Raw genomic sequence first — 22015 nt, 5'->3', positions numbered from 1 at the left:
GAAGAACTGGGACAGGGCTTCCAATTGAACAGACAGGCACTTACCAGGAAAAGGAAAGTTATTGTTTATTCCATTTTGGAATACTGCATGAGAAACACACAATTATGTAATTAAATGATCAATTTTCCAAGGGGGGGTTAAACAATAACAAGGAAATAATGATGTAATGGTGGCAACTATTCAGCAGGATATAAAGGGGGCTGCAGACCGAGAAGACTCTCAGACTCAAGAAACTCACTTTCCTGGAAACTCACCCGGAAACTCCACCCTCTGACACCATGGTCAACTCCTGTTGTGGCTCCGTCTGCTCTGACCAGAGCTGTGGCCGAAGTCTCTGCCAGGAGACCTGCTGCCAGCCCAGCTGCTGCCAGACCACCTGCTGCAGGACCACCTGCTGCCGCCCCAGCTGTGGTGTGTCCAGCTGCTGCCGCCCAGTCTGCTGCCAGCCCACCTGCCCTCGCCCCACCTGCTGCATCTCTAGCTGCTACCGCCCCTCCTGCTGTGTTTCCAGCTGTGGTTCCAGCTGCTGCAGGCCTACCTGCTGCATCTCCAGCTGCTGCAGGCCCCAGTGCTGCCCGCCTGTCTGCTGCCAGCCCACCTGCTCTAGCCCCACCTGCTGCATCTCTAGCTGCTGCCGCCCCTCTTGCTGTGTTTCCAGCTGTGGTTCCAGCTGCTGCAGGCCTACCTGCTGCATCTCCAGCTGCTGCAGGCCCCGCTGTTGCCAGTCTGTGTGCTGCCAGCCCACCTGCTCCCGCATCTCCAGCTGCTGCCGCCCGAGCTGCTGCCTGCGCCCAGTGTGTGGCCGGGTCTCCTGCCACACCACTTGCTATCGGCCCACCTGTGTCATCTCCACCTGCCCCCGCCCCGTGTGCTGTCCCTCCTCTTGCTGCTGAATCTCTGCTTTGAACACACTGCTTCCTCATTTCCTCCCTCCCCACAGTTGCAGAGCTTCTTTTTAAAATGTGGAGGGTTCAAGAGGACTGGTCCCTTGAATTTCATAAGCAAACACCAGACATCGGAGCCCACGTTCTAACTTCTGTCCAAACTCCTCCCCTTCGAAATGAGATCACTCAGAATCTCCCAGGAAATTACATTCTCCCAATATGCCTCCCTATTTCTTAGGACATCTGTTTTTCATGCTTAAGAGATTTGTCTCCATCACTTGTGGGGCCACAGATTTTTATCTCTCTGATATGGAAATCCGATGAAGATTTTTTGTTGTACTCTTCGGTAAAGATTTTCTTATGTCTTGTTATTTCCATGAACCTAAATAAACGTCCTCCTAGTGACACTAAAAATTGAATTTGAATGTTACTCTCTTTCTTTTTTTTAAGGATTTATATTTCGATCCAAAGTAATTGTATTTTGCCTGCACCTGCCAAACAACACAAATTAATCAACCTTCAAGAGAGGTCAAATAACACTGATCACTATTAGTTATGCCTAGAAAATAGATAAATAATCATTTTCTAGTCTTTATGGGGCAAAAGGGTGATACTGAAGTGATAAGAGCCTCTATGAATATAACCGGAGGAAAGTTTTGAAAATATTGAACACAATTCATGATTTTAAGAACACCACCCTTCAGGGTTTTTTCACCTATAAAAGCAGTGGATGGATAGTTTAGCAAAGTCTATGTATTTTCTACTTTGGGTCACATACAAAGAGACCTTCGTCCACATACACAGTGAAAATGTTAGTCACTCAGCCATGTCCAACTCTACGTGACCCCGTGGATTGTAGCCCAGCAGGCTCCTCTGTCCACAAAATTCTGCAGGCAAGAATACTGGAGTGGATTACCATTCCATTCTCCAGGGGATCTTTCTGCCCCAGGGATGAAACACAGGTCTCCTGCACTGCGGGCAGATTCTTAATCTTCTGAGCCACCATGGAAGCCCCAACACATACAGTGGATTCTGCTTTATTCTGGTAGCCAGAGCTTCAGTAGATTTGGTTTATTATTATTATTACTATTCAGAGTATTCAGTTTATTCTGACTTATAGTGGGGCTACCTTCAGTGCCAGGCAGGTGATATAAATGAATGAAACAGACGTGCTGACTGTTCCTGGGTATTGCTGGTGACTGTGATTTTATGTCCAAGACAAAAAAAGGGACCTTTCCAGTGCCATGCTTAGATGTCCACTGAAACTCTATTCCAGCTTGATTTCTCCAACTGTCCACTTCTGCTCACTTCCCTCCTCTTTCCTCCTAGAAGTCTTAGTCCTAAGAGCACTTCTCGATAAATATCCTGTTTGCTAATTTTCACCTCTGCCTCCTAGGGAACTCAAACAGTCCCGAAAAGCAATTTATAACTCACAACAGTTAATTTGAGAGCTGAAAAGACTGACTGAAATGTAGTTTTCATCTTTTAGTGTCTAGTAAGTAGAAGCTTAATCATAATCTGAGAAAACTTATGGAAATGAATCCTTAGAACTGTGAATTTTATCTAAAGTACTTTTATTTTTTCTAAGGATTTTATGTCACCTATACACACACATGCTTTTTTAAAATTTTTGAATAACACAAAAGAATGATCAAAATAGTTGCCCATCATTTGTCTTTGCCAATCCCATTCAAAACCAAGTTTTATAAATGGAGATACATTCTTATTGAACGCATTTGTATGACATTTACGTCTTTAGAAACCCAGCTTTACTTGTACACTTTTTTGTTCTGATGTTTATTCAAATATTATTTTTTTGGCCTTCAGGTAATGTTAATACATTCCTCCAGTACCTGGTAAGTATATTATTTGACAGATTTGTTTACATATATTTTATATTTATTGTTGAGAACTGTGAATACATGTTTCCCATTAGACTTTATGAAGAAATATCGCTAAGTGCATAGGAAATCTATCAGTGTTCTAAGCCAGCCAACTTCACTGTTAAAAATAATATTCAGGTGATTCTTTCAGATTTTCTAGACATATAATCATGGTGGTGAATAGCCCGCAGCCTCAGGTATGTCCCCGGATTCATTCCTCAGTTACTCGCGGTGGTAACCGTGTTATTAACCCAGACTTACGGGTCTTTCTCTCGTTCCTGCCTTACTTTCTCTTTTCCTCATGTGTATGTCCCAGAATTCACTCCTCCACCCCCCCACCTCCCTGCCAAGTGAACTACTTGCACTCACATTTATGTTTCAATATCTATTTTGGGTGCAAATGAAACAAAGACAATAGATGCTCAGCAAATATTTTTAGCTGATTGATATTAAACCAGTGGTGGTGGTTACTTCTCACAAAAGAGAGCTAAATTGGGATGTCTGCAAGAGAAGAGAATCAGTGTCAACACGTGTGTTCTCCTCCTTTCTATCATATCTGTTTCTGTGTTAATACAGTATATGTATCCATGGTGTCCTATAAGTATGTACGATTCTATGGATCAAAGTTGAACTTCCACAAACGTGTTTTATCAGGTGACATGTTGCTTGCCACATGAGCAAATGTGGTTTTCCTCAAGTGTAACCATGATCCCTTTGACTGGAATGTTTCTCCCACTTTTCTCCACCAGGCGAAAAAGACATATTTTTTAAAGGAACATGACATACCCTTAAGTCATCCAAAAGCCTTCATTCACCCAACGAACATTTGTCACTGATGTGCTCTGTCCCAGGAACAAAAATAAATTTTATAAGTCAGGCCTTCAGGGTATCCCCATCACAATAGTGGATATGACAGAAAGTAACTGGTACAGCAGAGAGTGCAAAAAACAGAGCACAACGCAGGGACAAATTGTATTTGAACAGGGTAGTTAATCATTGCAAGGAAGCAAGAAGGATAAACCTGGGGTTTTGAGAGAGGAATAGGAGTTTGCAAAGATAACGACAAAGATGAAACATTCCAGGCAGATTACATGGCTTCAGAAAAGGCTTGCAAGCTTTATTTTTCACCTCTTCCTTAGCTGTCCTAAACAGCTTAACATTTGTTTAATCTTACACAAATTTTTTTTTCTCTTAACATTTCTATGCTTCTTTGGCCTATTGCTTAAAGAAGTAGTAAGGATACACACTATATTATATACTGCATTAAAGATTCAAAACAAATATAAGATATTCAGCACAGTTCTCAGTGAACTCAGCACAGTGTCTGGTAAATTTAGCATAATGCATAGTAAATACTCTACAAATGATAAATATCATTATTCCTCACCTTTATTGAAGATGTATGGATATATGTTGATTTTAGTTCTTCATTTAAAAATAGCATAGGAAGCTCAGTCTGGTGCTCTATGACAACCTAGAGGGGTGGGATGGGATTGGGATGGGAGGGCGGATCAGAGGGAGGAGACATATATATACTTAAGGCTGAATCACATTGTTGTACTGCAGAAAGCTACACAAACTTGTAAAGGAACTATCCTCCAATTAAAAAATAAAGACTTAAAAAAATAACTGGCATTCCTTTGAAAATGAAAGTCGCTCAGTCATGTCCAGCTCTTTGTGACCCCATAGACTATATAGTCCATGGAATTCTCCAGGTCAGAATACTGGAATGGGTAGCCGTTCCCTTCTCCAGGGGATCTTACCAACCCAGAGATCGAACCAAGGTATCCCACATTGCAAGTAGATTCTTTACCAGCTGACTTACCAGGGAAGCCCTTTCTTTTTTTAACTATTGCCATGCTGTTTTTTATGCATGTGTCTCATTCAAGTATCTACAGGAAAAGGATGAGGAGTTATCTGTCAAGTTCTCTTACTACCTAACAGAATTCTTGGATCCATATTTTTGAAGGCTTAATCATTCCAAACACGTTTATATATAACAAATGCTTTTATAATGAAATATCCTGTGTACAAGTTTGACAACTAAAAGATAAATCACAACATTCCATTCTGGTTGCCTAGCCCGGGAGACATACAGCAAAAACCTGTTTCTTCTATTTAAAAGCTGTGAGTACTGCTAAGTGCTTGAGACAGTGGAGTGAAATCAGACACAGAATTTGAAACTTCCTTGTAGTCTACTTATCCTCCTGACCATCCAAGATGCCCACTTAGGATCACAGTCATCCATATTATTTGTGGGACATCCTCCCCCAAACATCTTTCTAATTCCTTTCCAGTGTTTCACCTGACCAGCACTTGTTCCCCTCACCCTTGACAACAAAATATACATGAGCCATATAAGAAATTTTTCTCTCTGAAGTTCAGAGAGCAGTGATAGGAGAGAATATCACATAAAAAAAAGATGCTAGAGTCATATGATAAAAGCTTTATAAGACATTGAACCAACCAGTAAAAAAGGTGACACCCAAAAGGAAGAACTGGGACAGGACTTTCTTTTTTTTTTTTTTTTTTCATTTATTTTTATTAGTTGGAGGGTAATTACTTTACAATATTGTAGTGGGTTTTGTCATACATTGACATGAATCAGCCATGGATTTATACGCATTCCCCATCCCGATCCCCCCTCCCACCTCCCTCTCCACCCGATCCCTCTGGGTCTTCCCAGTGCACCAGGCCCGAGCACTTGTCTCATGCATCCAACCTGGGCTGGTGATTTGTTTCACCCTAGATAATATACATGTTTCGATGCTGTTCTCTCGAAACACCCCACCCTCGCCTTCTCCCACAGAATCCAAAAGTATGTTCTGTACATCTGTGTCTCTTTTTCTGTTTTGCATATAGGGTTATCATTACCATCTTTCTAATTGGACACACAGGCACTTACCAGGAAAAGGAAATGTATTGTTGTCTCCAGTTTGGAATAATGCATGAGAAACACACAATTATGTAATTAAATGATCAATTTTCCTTTGGGGGATAAACAATAACAAGGAAATAATGATATAATGGTAGCAGCTCTTCAGCAGTATATAAGGGGGCTGCGGGCCGAGAAGACTCTGAGACTCAAGAAACTCACTTTCCTGGAAAGTCACCCAGAACCTCTACCTTCTGACACCATGGTCAGCTCCTGTTGTGGCTCCATCTGCTCTGACCAGAGCTGTGGCCGAAGTCTCTGCCAGGAGACCTGCTGCCGCCCCAGCTGCTGCCAGACCACCTGCTGCAGGACCACCAGCTGCCGCCCCAGCTGCGGCGTGTCCAGCTGCTGCCGCCCGGTCTGCTGCCAGCCCACCTGCCCTCGCCCCACCTGCTGCATCTCTAGCTGCTACCGCCCCTCCTGCTGTGTTTCCAGCTGTGGTTCCAGCTGCTGCAGGCCTACCTGCTGCATCTCCAGCTGCTGCAGGCCCCAGTGCTGCCCGCCTGTCTGCTGCCAGCCCACCTGCTCTAGCCCCACCTGCTGCATCTCTAGCTGCTGCCGCCCCTCTTGCTGTGTTTCCAGCTGTGGTTCCAGCTGCTGCAGGCCTACCTGCTGCATCTCCAGCTGCTGCAGGCCCCGCTGTTGCCAGTCTGTGTGCTGCCAGCCCACCTGCTCCCGCATCTCCAGCTGCTGCCGCCCGAGCTGCTGCCTGCGCCCAGTGTGTGGCCGGGTCTCCTGCCACACCACTTGCTATCGGCCCACCTGTGTCATCTCCACCTGCCCCCGCCCCGTGTGCTGTCCCTCCTCTTGCTGCTGAATCTCTGCTTTGAACACACTGCTTCCTCATTTCCTCCCTCCCCACAGTTGCAGAGCTTCTTTTTAAAATGTGGAGGGTTCAAGAGGACTGGTCCCTTGAATTTCATAAGCAAACACCAGACATCGGAGCCCACGTTCTAACTTCTGTCCAAACTCCTCCCCTTCGAAATGAGATCACTCAGAATCTCCCAGGAAATTACATTCTCCCAATATGCCTCCCTATTTCTTAGGACATCTGTTTTTCATGCTTAAGAGATTTGTCTCCATCACTTGTGGGGCCACAGATTTTTATCTCTCTGATATGGAAATCCGATGAAGATTTTTTGTTGTACTCTTCGGTAAAGATTTTCTTATGTCTTGTTATTTCCATGAACCTAAATAAACGTCCTCCTAGTGACACTAAAAATTGAATTTGAATGTTACTCTCTTTCTTTTTTTTAAGGATTTATATTTCGATCCAAAGTAATTGTATTTTGCCTGCACCTGCCAAACAACACAAATTAATCAACCTTCAAGAGAGGTCAAATAACACTGATCACTATTAGTTATGCCTAGAAAATAGATAAATAATCATTTTCTAGTCTTTATGGGGCAAAAGGGTGATACTGAAGTGATAAGAGCCTCTATGAATATAACCGGAGGAAAGTTTTGAAAATATTGAACACAATTCATGATTTTAAGAACACCACCCTTCAGGGTTTTTTCACCTATAAAAGCAGTGGATGGATAGTTTAGCAAAGTCTATGTATTTTCTACTTTGGGTCACATACAAAGAGACCTTCGTCCACATACACAGTGAAAATGTTAGTCACTCAGCCATGTCCAACTCTACGTGACCCCGTGGATTGTAGCCCAGCAGGCTCCTCTGTCCACAAAATTCTGCAGGCAAGAATACTGGAGTGGATTACCATTCCATTCTCCAGGGGATCTTTCTGCCCCAGGGATGAAACACAGGTCTCCTGCACTGCGGGCAGATTCTTAATCTTCTGAGCCACCATGGAAGCCCCAACACATACAGTGGATTCTGCTTTATTCTGGTAGCCAGAGCTTCAGTAGATTTGGTTTATTATTATTATTACTATTCAGAGTATTCAGTTTATTCTGACTTATAGTGGGGCTACCTTCAGTGCCAGGCAGGTGATATAAATGAATGAAACAGACGTGCTGACTGTTCCTGGGTATTGCTGGTGACTGTGATTTTATGTCCAAGACAAAAAAAGGGACCTTTCCAGTGCCATGCTTAGATGTCCACTGAAACTCTATTCCAGCTTGATTTCTCCAACTGTCCACTTCTGCTCACTTCCCTCCTCTTTCCTCCTAGAAGTCTTAGTCCTAAGAGCACTTCTCGATAAATATCCTGTTTGCTAATTTTCACCTCTGCCTCCTAGGGAACTCAAACAGTCCCGAAAAGCAATTTATAACTCACAACAGTTAATTTGAGAGCTGAAAAGACTGACTGAAATGTAGTTTTCATCTTTTAGTGTCTAGTAAGTAGAAGCTTAATCATAATCTGAGAAAACTTATGGAAATGAATCCTTAGAACTGTGAATTTTATCTAAAGTACTTTTATTTTTTCTAAGGATTTTATGTCACCTATACACACACATGCTTTTTTAAAATTTTTGAATAACACAAAAGAATGATCAAAATAGTTGCCCATCATTTGTCTTTGCCAATCCCATTCAAAACCAAGTTTTATAAATGGAGATACATTCTTATTGAACGCATTTGTATGACATTTACGTCTTTAGAAACCCAGCTTTACTTGTACACTTTTTTGTTCTGATGTTTATTCAAATATTATTTTTTTGGCCTTCAGGTAATGTTAATACATTCCTCCAGTACCTGGTAAGTATATTATTTGACAGATTTGTTTACATATATTTTATATTTATTGTTGAGAACTGTGAATACATGTTTCCCATTAGACTTTATGAAGAAATATCGCTAAGTGCATAGGAAATCTATCAGTGTTCTAAGCCAGCCAACTTCACTGTTAAAAATAATATTCAGGTGATTCTTTCAGATTTTCTAGACATATAATCATGGTGGTGAATAGCCCGCAGCCTCAGGTATGTCCCCGGATTCATTCCTCAGTTACTCGCGGTGGTAACCGTGTTATTAACCCAGACTTACGGGTCTTTCTCTCGTTCCTGCCTTACTTTCTCTTTTCCTCATGTGTATGTCCCAGAATTCACTCCTCCACCCCCCCACCTCCCTGCCAAGTGAACTACTTGCACTCACATTTATGTTTCAATATCTATTTTGGGTGCAAATGAAACAAAGACAATAGATGCTCAGCAAATATTTTTAGCTGATTGATATTAAACCAGTGGTGGTGGTTACTTCTCACAAAAGAGAGCTAAATTGGGATGTCTGCAAGAGAAGAGAATCAGTGTCAACACGTGTGTTCTCCTCCTTTCTATCATATCTGTTTCTGTGTTAATACAGTATATGTATCCATGGTGTCCTATAAGTATGTACGATTCTATGGATCAAAGTTGAACTTCCACAAACGTGTTTTATCAGGTGACATGTTGCTTGCCACATGAGCAAATGTGGTTTTCCTCAAGTGTAACCATGATCCCTTTGACTGGAATGTTTCTCCCACTTTTCTCCACCAGGCGAAAAAGACATATTTTTTAAAGGAACATGACATACCCTTAAGTCATCCAAAAGCCTTCATTCACCCAACGAACATTTGTCACTGATGTGCTCTGTCCCAGGAACAAAAATAAATTTTATAAGTCAGGCCTTCAGGGTATCCCCATCACAATAGTGGATATGACAGAAAGTAACTGGTACAGCAGAGAGTGCAAAAAACAGAGCACAACGCAGGGACAAATTGTATTTGAACAGGGTAGTTAATCATTGCAAGGAAGCAAGAAGGATAAACCTGGGGTTTTGAGAGAGGAATAGGAGTTTGCAAAGATAACGACAAAGATGAAACATTCCAGGCAGATTACATGGCTTCAGAAAAGGCTTGCAAGCTTTATTTTTCACCTCTTCCTTAGCTGTCCTAAACAGCTTAACATTTGTTTAATCTTACACAAATTTTTTTTTCTCTTAACATTTCTATGCTTCTTTGGCCTATTGCTTAAAGAAGTAGTAAGGATACACACTATATTATATACTGCATTAAAGATTCAAAACAAATATAAGATATTCAGCACAGTTCTCAGTGAACTCAGCACAGTGTCTGGTAAATTTAGCATAATGCATAGTAAATACTCTACAAATGATAAATATCATTATTCCTCACCTTTATTGAAGATGTATGGATATATGTTGATTTTAGTTCTTCATTTAAAAATAGCATAGGAAGCTCAGTCTGGTGCTCTATGACAACCTAGAGGGGTGGGATGGGATTGGGATGGGAGGGCGGATCAGAGGGAGGAGACATATATATACTTAAGGCTGAATCACATTGTTGTACTGCAGAAAGCTACACAAACTTGTAAAGGAACTATCCTCCAATTAAAAAATAAAGACTTAAAAAAATAACTGGCATTCCTTTGAAAATGAAAGTCGCTCAGTCATGTCCAGCTCTTTGTGACCCCATAGACTATATAGTCCATGGAATTCTCCAGGTCAGAATACTGGAATGGGTAGCCGTTCCCTTCTCCAGGGGATCTTACCAACCCAGAGATCGAACCAAGGTATCCCACATTGCAAGTAGATTCTTTACCAGCTGACTTACCAGGGAAGCCCTTTCTTTTTTTAACTATTGCCATGCTGTTTTTTATGCATGTGTCTCATTCAAGTATCTACAGGAAAAGGATGAGGAGTTATCTGTCAAGTTCTCTTACTACCTAACAGAATTCTTGGATCCATATTTTTGAAGGCTTAATCATTCCAAACACGTTTATATATAACAAATGCTTTTATAATGAAATATCCTGTGTACAAGTTTGACAACTAAAAGATAAATCACAACATTCCATTCTGGTTGCCTAGCCCGGGAGACATACAGCAAAAACCTGTTTCTTCTATTTAAAAGCTGTGAGTACTGCTAAGTGCTTGAGACAGTGGAGTGAAATCAGACACAGAATTTGAAACTTCCTTGTAGTCTACTTATCCTCCTGACCATCCAAGATGCCCACTTAGGATCACAGTCATCCATATTATTTGTGGGACATCCTCCCCCAAACATCTTTCTAATTCCTTTCCAGTGTTTCACCTGACCAGCACTTGTTCCCCTCACCCTTGACAACAAAATATACATGAGCCATATAAGAAATTTTTCTCTCTGAAGTTCAGAGAGCAGTGATAGGAGAGAATATCACATAAAAAAAAGATGCTAGAGTCATATGATAAAAGCTTTATAAGACATTGAACCAACCAGTAAAAAAGGTGACACCCAAAAGGAAGAACTGGGACAGGACTTTCTTTTTTTTTTTTTTTTTTCATTTATTTTTATTAGTTGGAGGGTAATTACTTTACAATATTGTAGTGGGTTTTGTCATACATTGACATGAATCAGCCATGGATTTATACGCATTCCCCATCCCGATCCCCCCTCCCACCTCCCTCTCCACCCGATCCCTCTGGGTCTTCCCAGTGCACCAGGCCCGAGCACTTGTCTCATGCATCCAACCTGGGCTGGTGATTTGTTTCACCCTAGATAATATACATGTTTCGATGCTGTTCTCTCGAAACACCCCACCCTCGCCTTCTCCCACAGAATCCAAAAGTATGTTCTGTACATCTGTGTCTCTTTTTCTGTTTTGCATATAGGGTTATCATTACCATCTTTCTAATTGGACACACAGGCACTTACCAGGAAAAGGAAATGTATTGTTGTCTCCAGTTTGGAATAATGCATGAGAAACACACAATTATGTAATTAAATGATCAATTTTCCTTTGGGGGATAAACAATAACAAGGAAATAATGATATAATGGTAGCAGCTCTTCAGCAGTATATAAGGGGGCTGCGGGCCGAGAAGACTCTGAGACTCAAGAAACTCACTTTCCTGGAAAGTCACCCAGAACCTCTACCTTCTGACACCATGGTCAGCTCCTGTTGTGGCTCCATCTGCTCTGACCAGAGCTGTGGCCGAAGTCTCTGCCAGGAGACCTGCTGCCGCCCCAGCTGCTGCCAGACCACCTGCTGCAGGACCACCAGCTGCCGCCCCAGCTGCGGCGTGTCCAGCTGCTGCCGCCCGGTCTGCTGCCAGCCCACCTGCCCTCGCCCCACCTGCTGCATCTCTAGCTGCTACCGCCCCTCCTGCTGTGTTTCCAGCTGTGGTTCCAGCTGCTGCAGGCCTACCTGCTGCATCTCCAGCTGCTGCAGGCCCCAGTGCTGCCCGCCTGTCTGCTGCCAGCCCACCTGCTCTAGCCCCACCTGCTGCATCTCTAGCTGCTGCCGCCCCTCTTGCTGTGTTTCCAGCTGTGGTTCCAGCTGCTGCAGGCCTACCTGCTGCATCTCCAGCTGCTGCAGGCCCCGCTGTTGCCAGTCTGTGTGCTGCCAGCCCACCTGCTCCCGCATCTCCAGCTGCTGCCGCCCGAGCTGCTGCCTGCGCCCAGTGTGTGGCCGGGTCTCCTGCCACACCACTTGCTATCGGCCCACCTGTGTCATCTCCACCTGCCCCCGCCCCGTGTGCTGTCCCTCCTCTTGCTGCTGAATCTCTGCTTTGAACACACTGCTTCCTCATTTCCTCCCTCCCCACAGTTGCAGAGCTTCTTTTTAAAATGTGGAGGGTTCAAGAGGACTGGTCCCTTGAATTTCATAAGCAAACACCAGACATACTGAGCCCGTGTTCTAATTTCTCTCCAAACTCCCTCCCTTCCAAATGAGAACACTCAGAATATCCTAGATTACATTCTCCCAACACTCGTTCCTATTTCTTTAGGACATCTGTTTTTTATGCTTAAGGAATTTGTCTCTATCACTTGTGGCGCCACCGATTTCTATCTCTCTGATATGGAAATCCAATGAAGATTTTTTGGTGTAATCTTTGGTAAAGATTTTCTTACATCTTTTTATTTCCATGAACCTAAATAAATGTCCTCCTATTGGCACTGAAATTTGAATCTGATTGTTACTTTCTTTCTTTTTTTAAAGGATTTACATTTTGATCCAAAGTAATTGAATTTTGCCTGCACCTGCCAAACAACACAAATTAATCAACCTTCAAGAGAGGTCAAATGACATTGATCACTGCCTAGTTATGTCTGAAAAATAGAAAATTAATCATTTTCTAGTCTTTATGGGGAAAGGGGGTGAAATTGAAGTGATAGAGCATCTATGAAGATAATAACATGAGAAAAGATTTAGAAAGATTGAACAAAATTCATGGTTTTTAACAACAGCACCTTTCAGGGCTTTTTCACTTATAAAAGCATCACATAGATAGCTTAGTAAAGTCTATGTATTTTTTGCTTTGGGTCACATACAATGAGTCCTTCGTCCACGTACACAGTTGAAATGTTAGTCACTCAGCCGCGTCCAACTCTATGTGACCCTGTGGATTGTATTCCAGGAGGCTCCTCTGTCTAGGGATTCTGTAGGTAAGGATACTGGAGTGGGTTGCCATTCCATTTTCCAGGGGATCTTTCTGCCCCAGGGATCGAATCCAGGTCTCCTGCATTTCTGGCAGATTCTTTATCTTCTGAACCACCATGGAAGCCCCTATACATACAGTGGAGTTCTGCTTTATTCTGGTAGCCAGAGCTTCAGTAGATTTGGTTTATTATCATTATTACTATTCAGAGTATTCAGTTTATTCTGCCTTATAGTGGGGCTACCTTCAGTGCCAGGCAGCTGATATAAAGCAATGAAACAAAACTTGGTGACAGTTCCTAGGTATTGCTGGTGACTGATTTTATGTCCAAGAGTAAAAAGGGAGCTTTCCAGTGCCATGCTTAGATGTCCATTGAAACTCTATCCTAGCTTGACTTCTCCAACTGTCCTTTTCTGCTCACTTCCTTTCCCTTTCTTCCTAGCAGTACTAATTCCAAGATCACATCTCAGTAAACACCCTGTTTGCTAATTTTCATCTCTGGGTCTGCTTCCTAGGGAATTCAAACAGTCCCAAAAAGCAATTTGTAATTCACAACAGTTAATGTGAGATCTGGAAAGACTGACTGCAATGTAGTTATCATCTTTTAGTACATAATAAGACTTCCCTGTTGGCTCAGACGGTAAATCTTCTGTCTACAGTGTGGGAGACCCGGGTTTAATCCCTGGTTCAGGAAGATCTCCTGGAGAAGGAAATGGCAACCCACTGCAATATTCTTGCCTGGAAAATCCCATGGATGGAGGACCCAGGTAGGCTACAGTCCATGGGGTCACAAAGAGTCAGACACAACTGAGCGATAGTATATAATAAGTACAAGCTTAAACATAAACATAGAAAACTTATGGAACTGAATTTGTAGACAGAACTGTGAATGTTATCTGAAGTACTTATATTCTTCTCTAAGGATTTTATGTCACTTATACACAAACACATGCTTTTTTAAAAAAAAATTTGAATAACACTAAAGAATGTGATCAAAAGTGAGTTGCCCATCATTTGTCTTTGCCAATTCCATTCAAAACCAATTTTTACAAATGGAGATAAATTCTTATTGAATCCTTTTGTATGACATTTATGTCTTTATTCACAAACTCACCTTTACTTGTACATTTTTTTTCTGATGTTTATTCAAATATTATTTTTTGGTCTTCAGGTAATGTTAATACATTTCTCCAATATCAGATAAGTATATTATTTGACAGTTTTGTTTACATATCTTTTTATATTTATTGCTCAGATCTGTGAATTCACATTTTTGCCATTACATTTTATGAAGAAATATAAAAGTGCATAAGAAATCTATCAGTTTTCTAAGACAGCCAGCTTCACTGTTAACAATAATATTCAGTGGATTCTGTGGGATTTTCTAGGCATATCACCATGGCAGCTAATAGCTCCCAGCCTCAGGTATGCCCCAGATTCATTCCTCAGTTACCCACAGTGGCAACTGCATTATTAACCCAGACTTTTGGCTTTTTCTTTCTTTCCTGTCTTCCTTTCCCACTTCCTCATGTGTACTTCCGAGAATTGCATCCCCAGGTGAACTACTTGCACTCATATCTTTGTTTCAGTATCTACTTTGGGTGCAATTCAAACAAAGACAATAGATGTTCAGCAAATATTTTTAGCTGATTGACATTAGACCAGTGATGGTGGTTATTTCTCACAAAAGAGAGCTAAATTGGGATGTCTGGAAGTGAAGAGAACCAGTGTCAACATTTGTATTCACCTCCTTTCTATCGTATCTGTTTCTGTGTTAATACAGTATCTTTATTCATGGTTACCTGTAAATAAGTTCCATTCTATAGGTCAAATTTGAATTTCCACAAATGTGTTTTATCAGGTGACACGTTGCTTGCCATGTAAACAAATGTGGTTTTCCTCAAGTGTAACCATGATCCCTTTGTTTGGAATGTTTCTCCCACTTTTCATTAGCAGGCAAAACAGACAAATTTTTTAAAGGACCATTACATACCCTTAATTTATCCAAAAGCCTTCATTCACTCAACAAACATTTGTCACTAATGTTCTCTGTCCCAGTAACAAAATTAAATTTTATAGTTCATGCCCTCAGGGTGACTGCATCGCAGAAAGTGCAAAATTCGGAGCACAATGCAGGGACAAATTGTATTTGAACAGGGTAGTTAATCATTGGGAGGAAGCATTCAGAGGAAAGCTAGGGTTTTGACAGAGGAATAGGACTTTGCAGAGATAACGACAAAGACGAAACATTCCAGGAAGATGAAGCAGCTTGAGCAAAGGCTTGCAAGCTTTATTTTTCACCCCTTCTCAGGTGTCCTAATACAGCTTAACTTCTGTTTAATCTTACACACAAGCTTTCTCTTTTTCCTCTTAACGTTTCTATGCTTCTTTGGCTTATTGCTTAAAGAAGTAGTAAGAATACACCCTATATGATATACTGCATTAAAGATTCAAAACAAATATAAGATATTCAGCACTATGCTTAGTGAATACAGCATAATGCCTAGTGAATTTAGCATAATGAATAGTGAGTAAAAAATGATAAATGTCATCATTCCTTACCTTTTATTGACAATGTATGGAACTTATCCACATACTATATATGTTGATCTCAGTTCTTCATTTAAAATAACATACGAAGCTCAGTTCAGTGCTCTCTGACAACCTAGAGGGGTGGGATGGGATTGGGGTTGGATGGCAGCTCAAAGGAAGGGGACATATATATAATTATGGCTCAATCACATTGTTGTACTGCAGGAACCTACACAACCTTGTAAAGGAATTATCTTCCAATTAAAAAATAAAGACTTAAAATAAATAACTGTCATTCTTTTGAAAATGAAAGTCATTCAGTTGTGTCCAGCTCTTTGCAGTCCCATGGACTATACAGTCCATGGAATTCTCCAGTTTAGAATACTGGAATGGGTAGCTATTCCCTTCTCCAGGGGAACTTCCCAACCCAGGGATACGAACCCAGGTCTCCCACACTGCAGGCGGATTGTTTACCAGCTGAGCTATCAGGGAAGCCCTTCTTTTAACTATTGCCAAACTGTTTTCATACTGTTCATGGGGTTCTCAGGGTAAGAATACTGAAGTGATTTGCCATTCACTTCTCCAGTGGACCAAGCTTTGTCAGAACTCTCTACCATTACCTGTCTGTCTTAGGTGGCCCTACACAGCATGGCTCATAGTTTCAATGAGTTAGACAAGGCTGTGGTCCCTGTGATGAGATTGGTTAATTTTCTGTGTTTGGTTTTCAGTCTGTCTGCCTTATGATGGAGAAAGATAAGAGGCTTATAGAAGCTTCCTGATGGGAAAGACTGACTGAGGGGAAAACTGGCTCTTGTTCTGATGGGTGGGGCCATGCTCAGTAGTTCAGTTCAGTTGCTTAGTCAAGTCCAGTTCTTTGTGACCCCATGAACTGCAGCACGCCAGGCCTCCCTGTCCATCACCAACTCCCGGAGTCCACCCAAACCCACGTCCATCGAGTCGGTGATGCCATCCAACCATCTCATCCTCTGTCATCCTCATCTCCTCCTGCCCTCAGTCTTTCCCATCATCAGAGTCGTTTCAAATGAGTCAGTTCTTCTCATCAGATGGCCAAAGTACTGGAGATTCAGCTTCAATGTCAGTCCCTCCAATGAACACCCAAGAGGAATCTCCTTTAGGATGGACTGGTTGGATCTCCTTGCAGTCCAAGGGACTTTCAAGAGTCTTCTCCAACACCTCAGTTCAAAAGCATCAATTCTTCAGCACTCAGCCTTCTTTATAGTCCAAATCTCACATCCATACATGACTACTAGAAAAACCATAGCCTTAACTGGACAGACCTTTGTGGACAAAGTAATGTCTTTGCTTTTTAACATGCTGTCTAGTTTGGTCATAACTTTCCTTTCAAGGAGTAAGCATCTTTTAATTTCATGTCTGCAATCACCATCTGCAGTGATTTTGGAGCCCAAAAAATAAAATCCTGACACTGTTTCCCCATCTATTTGCCATGAAGAGATGGGACTGGATATCATGATCTTAGTTTTCTGCATGTTGGGCTTTAAGCCAACTTTTTCACTCTCCTCTTTCACTTTCATCAAGAGGCTTTTTAGTTCCTCTTCACTCTCTGCCATAAGGGTGGTGTCATCTGCATATCTGAGGTTATTGATATTTCTCCTAGCAATCTTGATTCCAGCTTGTGCTTCATCCAGACCAGCGTTTCTCATGATATACTCTGCATATAAGTTAAATAAGCCAGATGACAATATACAGCCTTGGCGTACTCCTTTTCATATTTGGAACCAGTCTGTTGTTCCATGTCCAGTTCTAACTGTTGCTTCCTGACCTGCATACAGGTTTCTTAAGAGGCAGGTCAGGTGGTCTGGTATTCCCATCTCTTTCAGAATTTTCCACAGTTATTGTGATCCACGCAGTCAAAAGCTTTGGCATAGTCAATAAGGCAGAAATAGATGTTTTTATGGGACTCTCTTGCTTTTCTGATGATCCAGCGGATGTTGGCAATTTGATCTCTGGTTCCTCTGCCTTTTCTAAAACCAGATTGAACATCTGGAAGTTCACAGTTCATGTATTGCTGAAACCTGGCATGGAGAATTTTAAGCATTACTTTACTAGCGTGTGAGATGAGTGCAATTGTGTGGTAGTTTGAGCATTCTTTGGCATTGCCTTTCTTTGGGATTGGAATGAAAACTGACCTTTTCCAGTCCCATGGCTGCTGCTGAGTCTTCCAAATTTGCTGGCATATTGAGAGCAGCACTTTCACAGCATCATCTTTCAAGATTCGAAATAGCTCAACTGGAATTCCATCACCTCCGCTAGCTTTGTTCATAGTGATGCTTCCAAAGGCCCACTTGACTTTACATTCCAGGATGTCTGGCTCTAGGTGAGTGATCACACCATGGTGATTATCTGGGTCATGAAGATCTTTTTTGTACAGTTCTTCTGTGTATTCTTGCCACCTCTTCTTAATATCTTCTGCTTCTGTTAGGTCCATACCATTTCTGTCCTTTATTGAGCCCATCTTTGCATGAAATATTCCCTTGCTATCTCTAATTTTCTTGAAGAGATCTCTAGTCTTTCCCATTCTATTGTTTTCCCCTATTTCTTTGCACTGATCACTGAGGAAGGCTTTCTTATCTCTCCTTGCTATTCTTTGGAACTCTGCATTCAATTGGGTATATCTTTCCTCTTCTTTGATTTTTGCTTCCCTTCTTTTCATAGCTATTTGTAAGGCCTCCTCAGACAGCCATTTTGCTTTTTTTGCATTTCTCTTTCTTGGGGATGATCTTGATTCCTGTCTCCTGTACAATGTCATGAACCTCCATCCATAGTTCATCAGGCACTCTGTCTATCAAGTCTAGTCCCTTAAATGTATTTCTCACTTCCACTGTATAGTCATAAGAGATTTGATTTAGGTCATACCTGAATGGTCTAGTGATTTTCTCCACTTTCTTCAAGTAAATATTTATCAATTTTCTATTGAAGGGCAAAGCTGTGTTCCCTCTCTGCTATTTACCAGGGGCCAAACTATGATGGAGGTAATGAATATAATGGCTTCCTCCTTCAAAAGGTCCCATGCATGCACTGTTACACTCAATTCCCCCAACTCTGCAGCAGGCCACTGCCAACCCACGCCCCTGCTGGAGACTCCTGGACATTCACAGGCAAGTCTGGGTCAGTCTCTTGTAGGGTCACTGCTTGTTTCTCCTGGGTCTTGGTGCACCCAAGGTTTTGTTTGTGCCCTCCAAGAGTCTGTTTCCCCAGTCCTGTGTAAACCCCTGGTGGGGTTAATGGCGACTTCCTCCAAGGGGGCTTATGCCATACCCAAGTCTACTGCACCCAGAGTCCCTGCCCCTTCAGCAGTCTGCCGCTGAAGCATAACTCCTCAGGGGGTACTCCAACATAGTTCTGTCTCAGTCTCTGTGGGGTCTTTAGGTCCTGGTGTGCACAAGGTATGTTTGAGCCCTCTAAGCATCTCTAGCAAGTATGGACTTTGATTCTAAATATGATTTTGCCCCTTCTACCATCTTGCCTTTACATGAGGTATCTCCTTAAAGTTGCTCCAACACCACACAGCCACCACTCCAGTGTCAGCTACCATCTTGCTGGGGCTTCTCTGCCCTTGGATGTGGGGTATCTCCTCATAGTCACCTCACCACCACACAGTCACTGCTCCAGGGCCTATGGTCTTGCTGGAGCTGCTGAGTGCCAAAGAATTGATGCTTTTGAACTATGGTGTTGGGGAAGACCCTTGAGAGTCCCTTGGACAGCAAGGAGATCCAACCAGGCCATCCTATAGGAAATCAGTCCTAAATATTCTTCGAAAGGACTGATGCTGAAGCTGAAACTCCAATACTTTGGTCACCTGATGCAAAGAACTGACTCATTTGAAAAGACCATGATGCTGGGAAAGGTTGAAGGCAGGAGGAGAAGGGGATGACAGAGGATGAGATGGTTGGATGGCGTCACCGACTCAATGGACATGATTTTTTCTTTTTTTTTTTGGATATGAGTTTGAGTAAGCTTCAGGAGTTGGTGATAGACAGGGAGGCCTGGCATGCTACAGTCCATGGGGTCACAAAGAGTCAGACATGACTGAGTGACTGAACTGAACTGATTGAAACTGTTTCTTATGCATGTGTCTTAGTCAAATATCTACAGGAAAAAGATGAGGGGTTATCTGTCAAGTTCTCTTACTACCCAACAGAATGTCTTGGATCCATATTTTTGAAGGCTTAATCATTCCAAACATGTTTATATATAATGAATGCTTTTATAATGAAATATGCTGTGTATAAGTTTGACAACTAAAAGATAAATCACAACATCCATCTGGTTGCCTAACCTGGGAGACATACAGCAAAAATGTGTTTCTTCTATTTAAAAGCTATGAGTATTGCTAAGTGCTTGAGACAGTGGAGTGAAATCAGACACAGAATTTGAAACTTCCTTGTGGTCTAACTATCTTTCTGACCATCCAAGATGCCCACATAGGATCACATTCATCCATATTATTTGTCAGACATCCTTCCCCCAAACAGCTTTCTGTCTAATTCCTTTTCAGTGTTTCATCTGACAAGCCATGTTCCCCTCACCCTTGACAACAAAATATACATGAGCCTTATAAGAAACATTTTCTCTCTGATGTTCAAAAAGCAGTGATAGGAGAGAATAAGACTTTCAAAAAAAAAAAGTTAGCGTCATATAACTAATGTTTTGTAAGACATTGAACCCACCAGGAGCAAAGGTGAAACCTACTAAGGAAGAACTGGGACAGGGCTTTCAGTTGTACACACAGGAGCATACCAGGAAAAGGAATAGTGTTATTTTCCCCATTTTGAACTACTGAATGAGAAACACACAATCATGTAATTAAATGACCAATTTTCCTAGGAGGGTAAACAATAACAAGGAAATAATGATGTAATGATAGCAGCTTTTCAGCAGGATATAAAGGGGGCTGTGGGCCAAGGAGACACTCAAACTCAAGAAGCTCACTTTCCTGGAAAGTCACCCAGAACCTCCACCCTCTAACACCATGGTCAGCTCCTGTTGTGGCTCCGTCTGCTCTGACCAGAGCTATGGCCGAAGTCTCTGCCAGGAGACCTGCTGCCGCCCCAGCTGCTGCCAGACCACCTGCTGCAGGACCACCTGCTGCCGCCCCAGCTGTGGTGTGTCCAGCTGCTGCCGCCCAGTCTGCTGCCAGCCCACCTGCCCTCGCCCCACCTGCTGCATCTCTAGCTGCTACCGCCCCTCCTGCTGTGTTTCCAGCTGTGGCTCCAGCTGCTGCAGGCCTACCTGCTGCATCTCCAGCTGCTGCAGGCCCCACTGTTGCCAGTCTGTGTGCTGCCAGCCCACCTGCTCCCGCATCTCCAGCTGCTGCCGCCCGAGCTGCTGCCTGCGCCCAGTGTGTGGCCGGGTCTCCTGCCACACCACTTGCTATCGGCCCACCTGTGTCATCTCCACCTGCCCCCGCCCCGTGTGCTGTCCCTCCTCTTGCTGCTGAGCCCGCTGCCCTGTGACCACTGCCTCCACTTACCTCTGTCCTACATATGTAGATCCTTTTTTCACAGTGACCCTTAGGACTCATGGAGTCTAGCTGACATCATTCAGTTAGTTGAATCTCATGATTCCAGTAGGTCCACCACTGTTCTGCTGACTCTGTGAGCATATTCTGGCTCATTTATAATTCTCCCTTGCTATATTTTCCTTTCTATATCAGCAACAAATAAAAGTTAATTTGCAATCCATCAGATAAGAAATTATCTCAGTCCTCTAAATTTTTCATTCTTCCTGATATTTTGGTCATGATCTGCAGGTGGTCCACAAGGTGGCCATTATCTGCAGCTGCTGAGCGGCACTGAGTTGACACTCTGAGATTGGGGGTGGGGGGCCCAATTTACCCTTTATTTTCACCTTGAGTGAACTTCTTTTGTTTTGTCACTTCTCTGCTTTCTAATAAACTTCTCTGCATATAGAAACTCACTGGCATTTTTTCCTATTGTTTTCATGATCATTTTACTTACTAACTAGGCAATTTATATTGTATATGAAGATACAGGAAGAATAACCCATGTTGAAATCACTTTGACAATAGATGCTACATCAGATATAGATGATTTAAGATTTTAGAACAAAACTGGCATGTATGTATATGTGCACGTGCATGTGACTTAATATACTAAATTCAGTTCAGTTCAGTTCAGTTCAGTCGCTCAGTCGTGTCCGACTCTTTGCGACCCCATGAATCGCAGCACGCCAGGCCTCCCTGTCCATCACCAACTCCCTGAGTTTACTCAAACTCATGTCCATCGAGTCGGTGATACCATCCAGCCATCTCATCCTCTGTCGTCCCCTTCTCCTCCTGCCCTCAATCCCTCCCAGCATCAGGGTCTTTTCCAATGAGTCAACTCCTCGAATGAGGTGGCCAAAGTATTGGAGTTTCAGCTTTAGCATCAGTCCTTCCAATGAATTAGGACAGAGTTA

The 22015-nt window shown here is 42.5% G+C and overlaps 4 protein-coding genes across 10 annotated transcripts; all 4 read left to right on the top strand.

Annotated features, from left to right (window-relative positions):
- The first annotated feature begins 278 nt into the window (after positions 1–278).
- LOC133056070 (keratin-associated protein 4-8-like) lies at positions 279–893 on the top strand. Of its 3 annotated transcripts, none has more exons than XM_061141159.1 (2): positions 279–415; positions 533–893. In XM_061141159.1, the coding sequence occupies exons 1-2, from the start codon at positions 279–281 to the stop codon at positions 891–893; spliced, it is 498 nt and encodes a 165-aa protein (XP_060997142.1). The 3 variants fall into 3 exon arrangements, with proteins under 3 accessions (XP_060997142.1, XP_060997141.1, XP_060997140.1); XM_061141158.1 differs by having other exon boundaries at positions 279–445; XM_061141157.1 differs by having other exon boundaries at positions 279–893.
- A 5011-nt stretch (positions 894–5904) lies between these two features.
- LOC133056069 (keratin-associated protein 4-7-like) lies at positions 5905–6519 on the top strand. Of its 3 annotated transcripts, none has more exons than XM_061141156.1 (2): positions 5905–6041; positions 6150–6519. In XM_061141156.1, exons 1-2 carry the CDS (start codon positions 5905–5907, stop codon positions 6517–6519), a joined length of 507 nt encoding a protein of 168 aa, XP_060997139.1. The 3 variants fall into 3 exon arrangements, with proteins under 3 accessions (XP_060997139.1, XP_060997138.1, XP_060997137.1); XM_061141155.1 differs by having other exon boundaries at positions 5905–6071; positions 6159–6519; XM_061141154.1 differs by having other exon boundaries at positions 5905–6519.
- Positions 6520–11530: 5011 nt separating this feature from the next.
- On the top strand, positions 11531–12145 carry LOC133056067 (keratin-associated protein 4-7-like). Of its 3 annotated transcripts, none has more exons than XM_061141152.1 (2): positions 11531–11667; positions 11776–12145. In XM_061141152.1, exons 1-2 carry the CDS (start codon positions 11531–11533, stop codon positions 12143–12145), a joined length of 507 nt encoding a protein of 168 aa, XP_060997135.1. The 3 variants fall into 3 exon arrangements, with proteins under 3 accessions (XP_060997135.1, XP_060997134.1, XP_060997132.1); XM_061141151.1 differs by having other exon boundaries at positions 11531–11697; positions 11785–12145; XM_061141149.1 differs by having other exon boundaries at positions 11531–12145.
- An 8422-nt stretch (positions 12146–20567) lies between these two features.
- LOC133056068 (keratin-associated protein 4-11-like) lies at positions 20568–21035 on the top strand. Its single transcript, XM_061141153.1, has one exon. The coding sequence runs from the start codon at positions 20568–20570 to the stop codon at positions 21033–21035; it is 468 nt and encodes a 155-aa protein (XP_060997136.1).
- Positions 21036–22015: the final 980 nt, after the last annotated feature.

Source organism: Dama dama, chromosome 5 (genome assembly GCF_033118175.1).
Source record: "Dama dama isolate Ldn47 chromosome 5, ASM3311817v1, whole genome shotgun sequence".
In the NCBI taxonomy this organism is placed as follows: Eukaryota; Metazoa; Chordata; class Mammalia; order Artiodactyla; family Cervidae; genus Dama; species Dama dama.
This window is presented reverse-complemented; position numbering and strand designations above follow the sequence as displayed.

Excerpts from the sequence above, each read along its gene's own strand:
- LOC133056069 (XM_061141154.1), top strand. The coding sequence starts at position 5,905 with ATGGTCAGCTCCTGTTGTGGCTCCATCTGCTCTGACCAGAGCTGTGGC.
- LOC133056067 (XM_061141149.1), top strand. The coding sequence starts at position 11,531 with ATGGTCAGCTCCTGTTGTGGCTCCATCTGCTCTGACCAGAGCTGTGGC.
- LOC133056070 (XM_061141157.1), top strand. The coding sequence starts at position 279 with ATGGTCAACTCCTGTTGTGGCTCCGTCTGCTCTGACCAGAGCTGTGGC.
- LOC133056068 (XM_061141153.1), top strand. The coding sequence starts at position 20,568 with ATGGTCAGCTCCTGTTGTGGCTCCGTCTGCTCTGACCAGAGCTATGGC.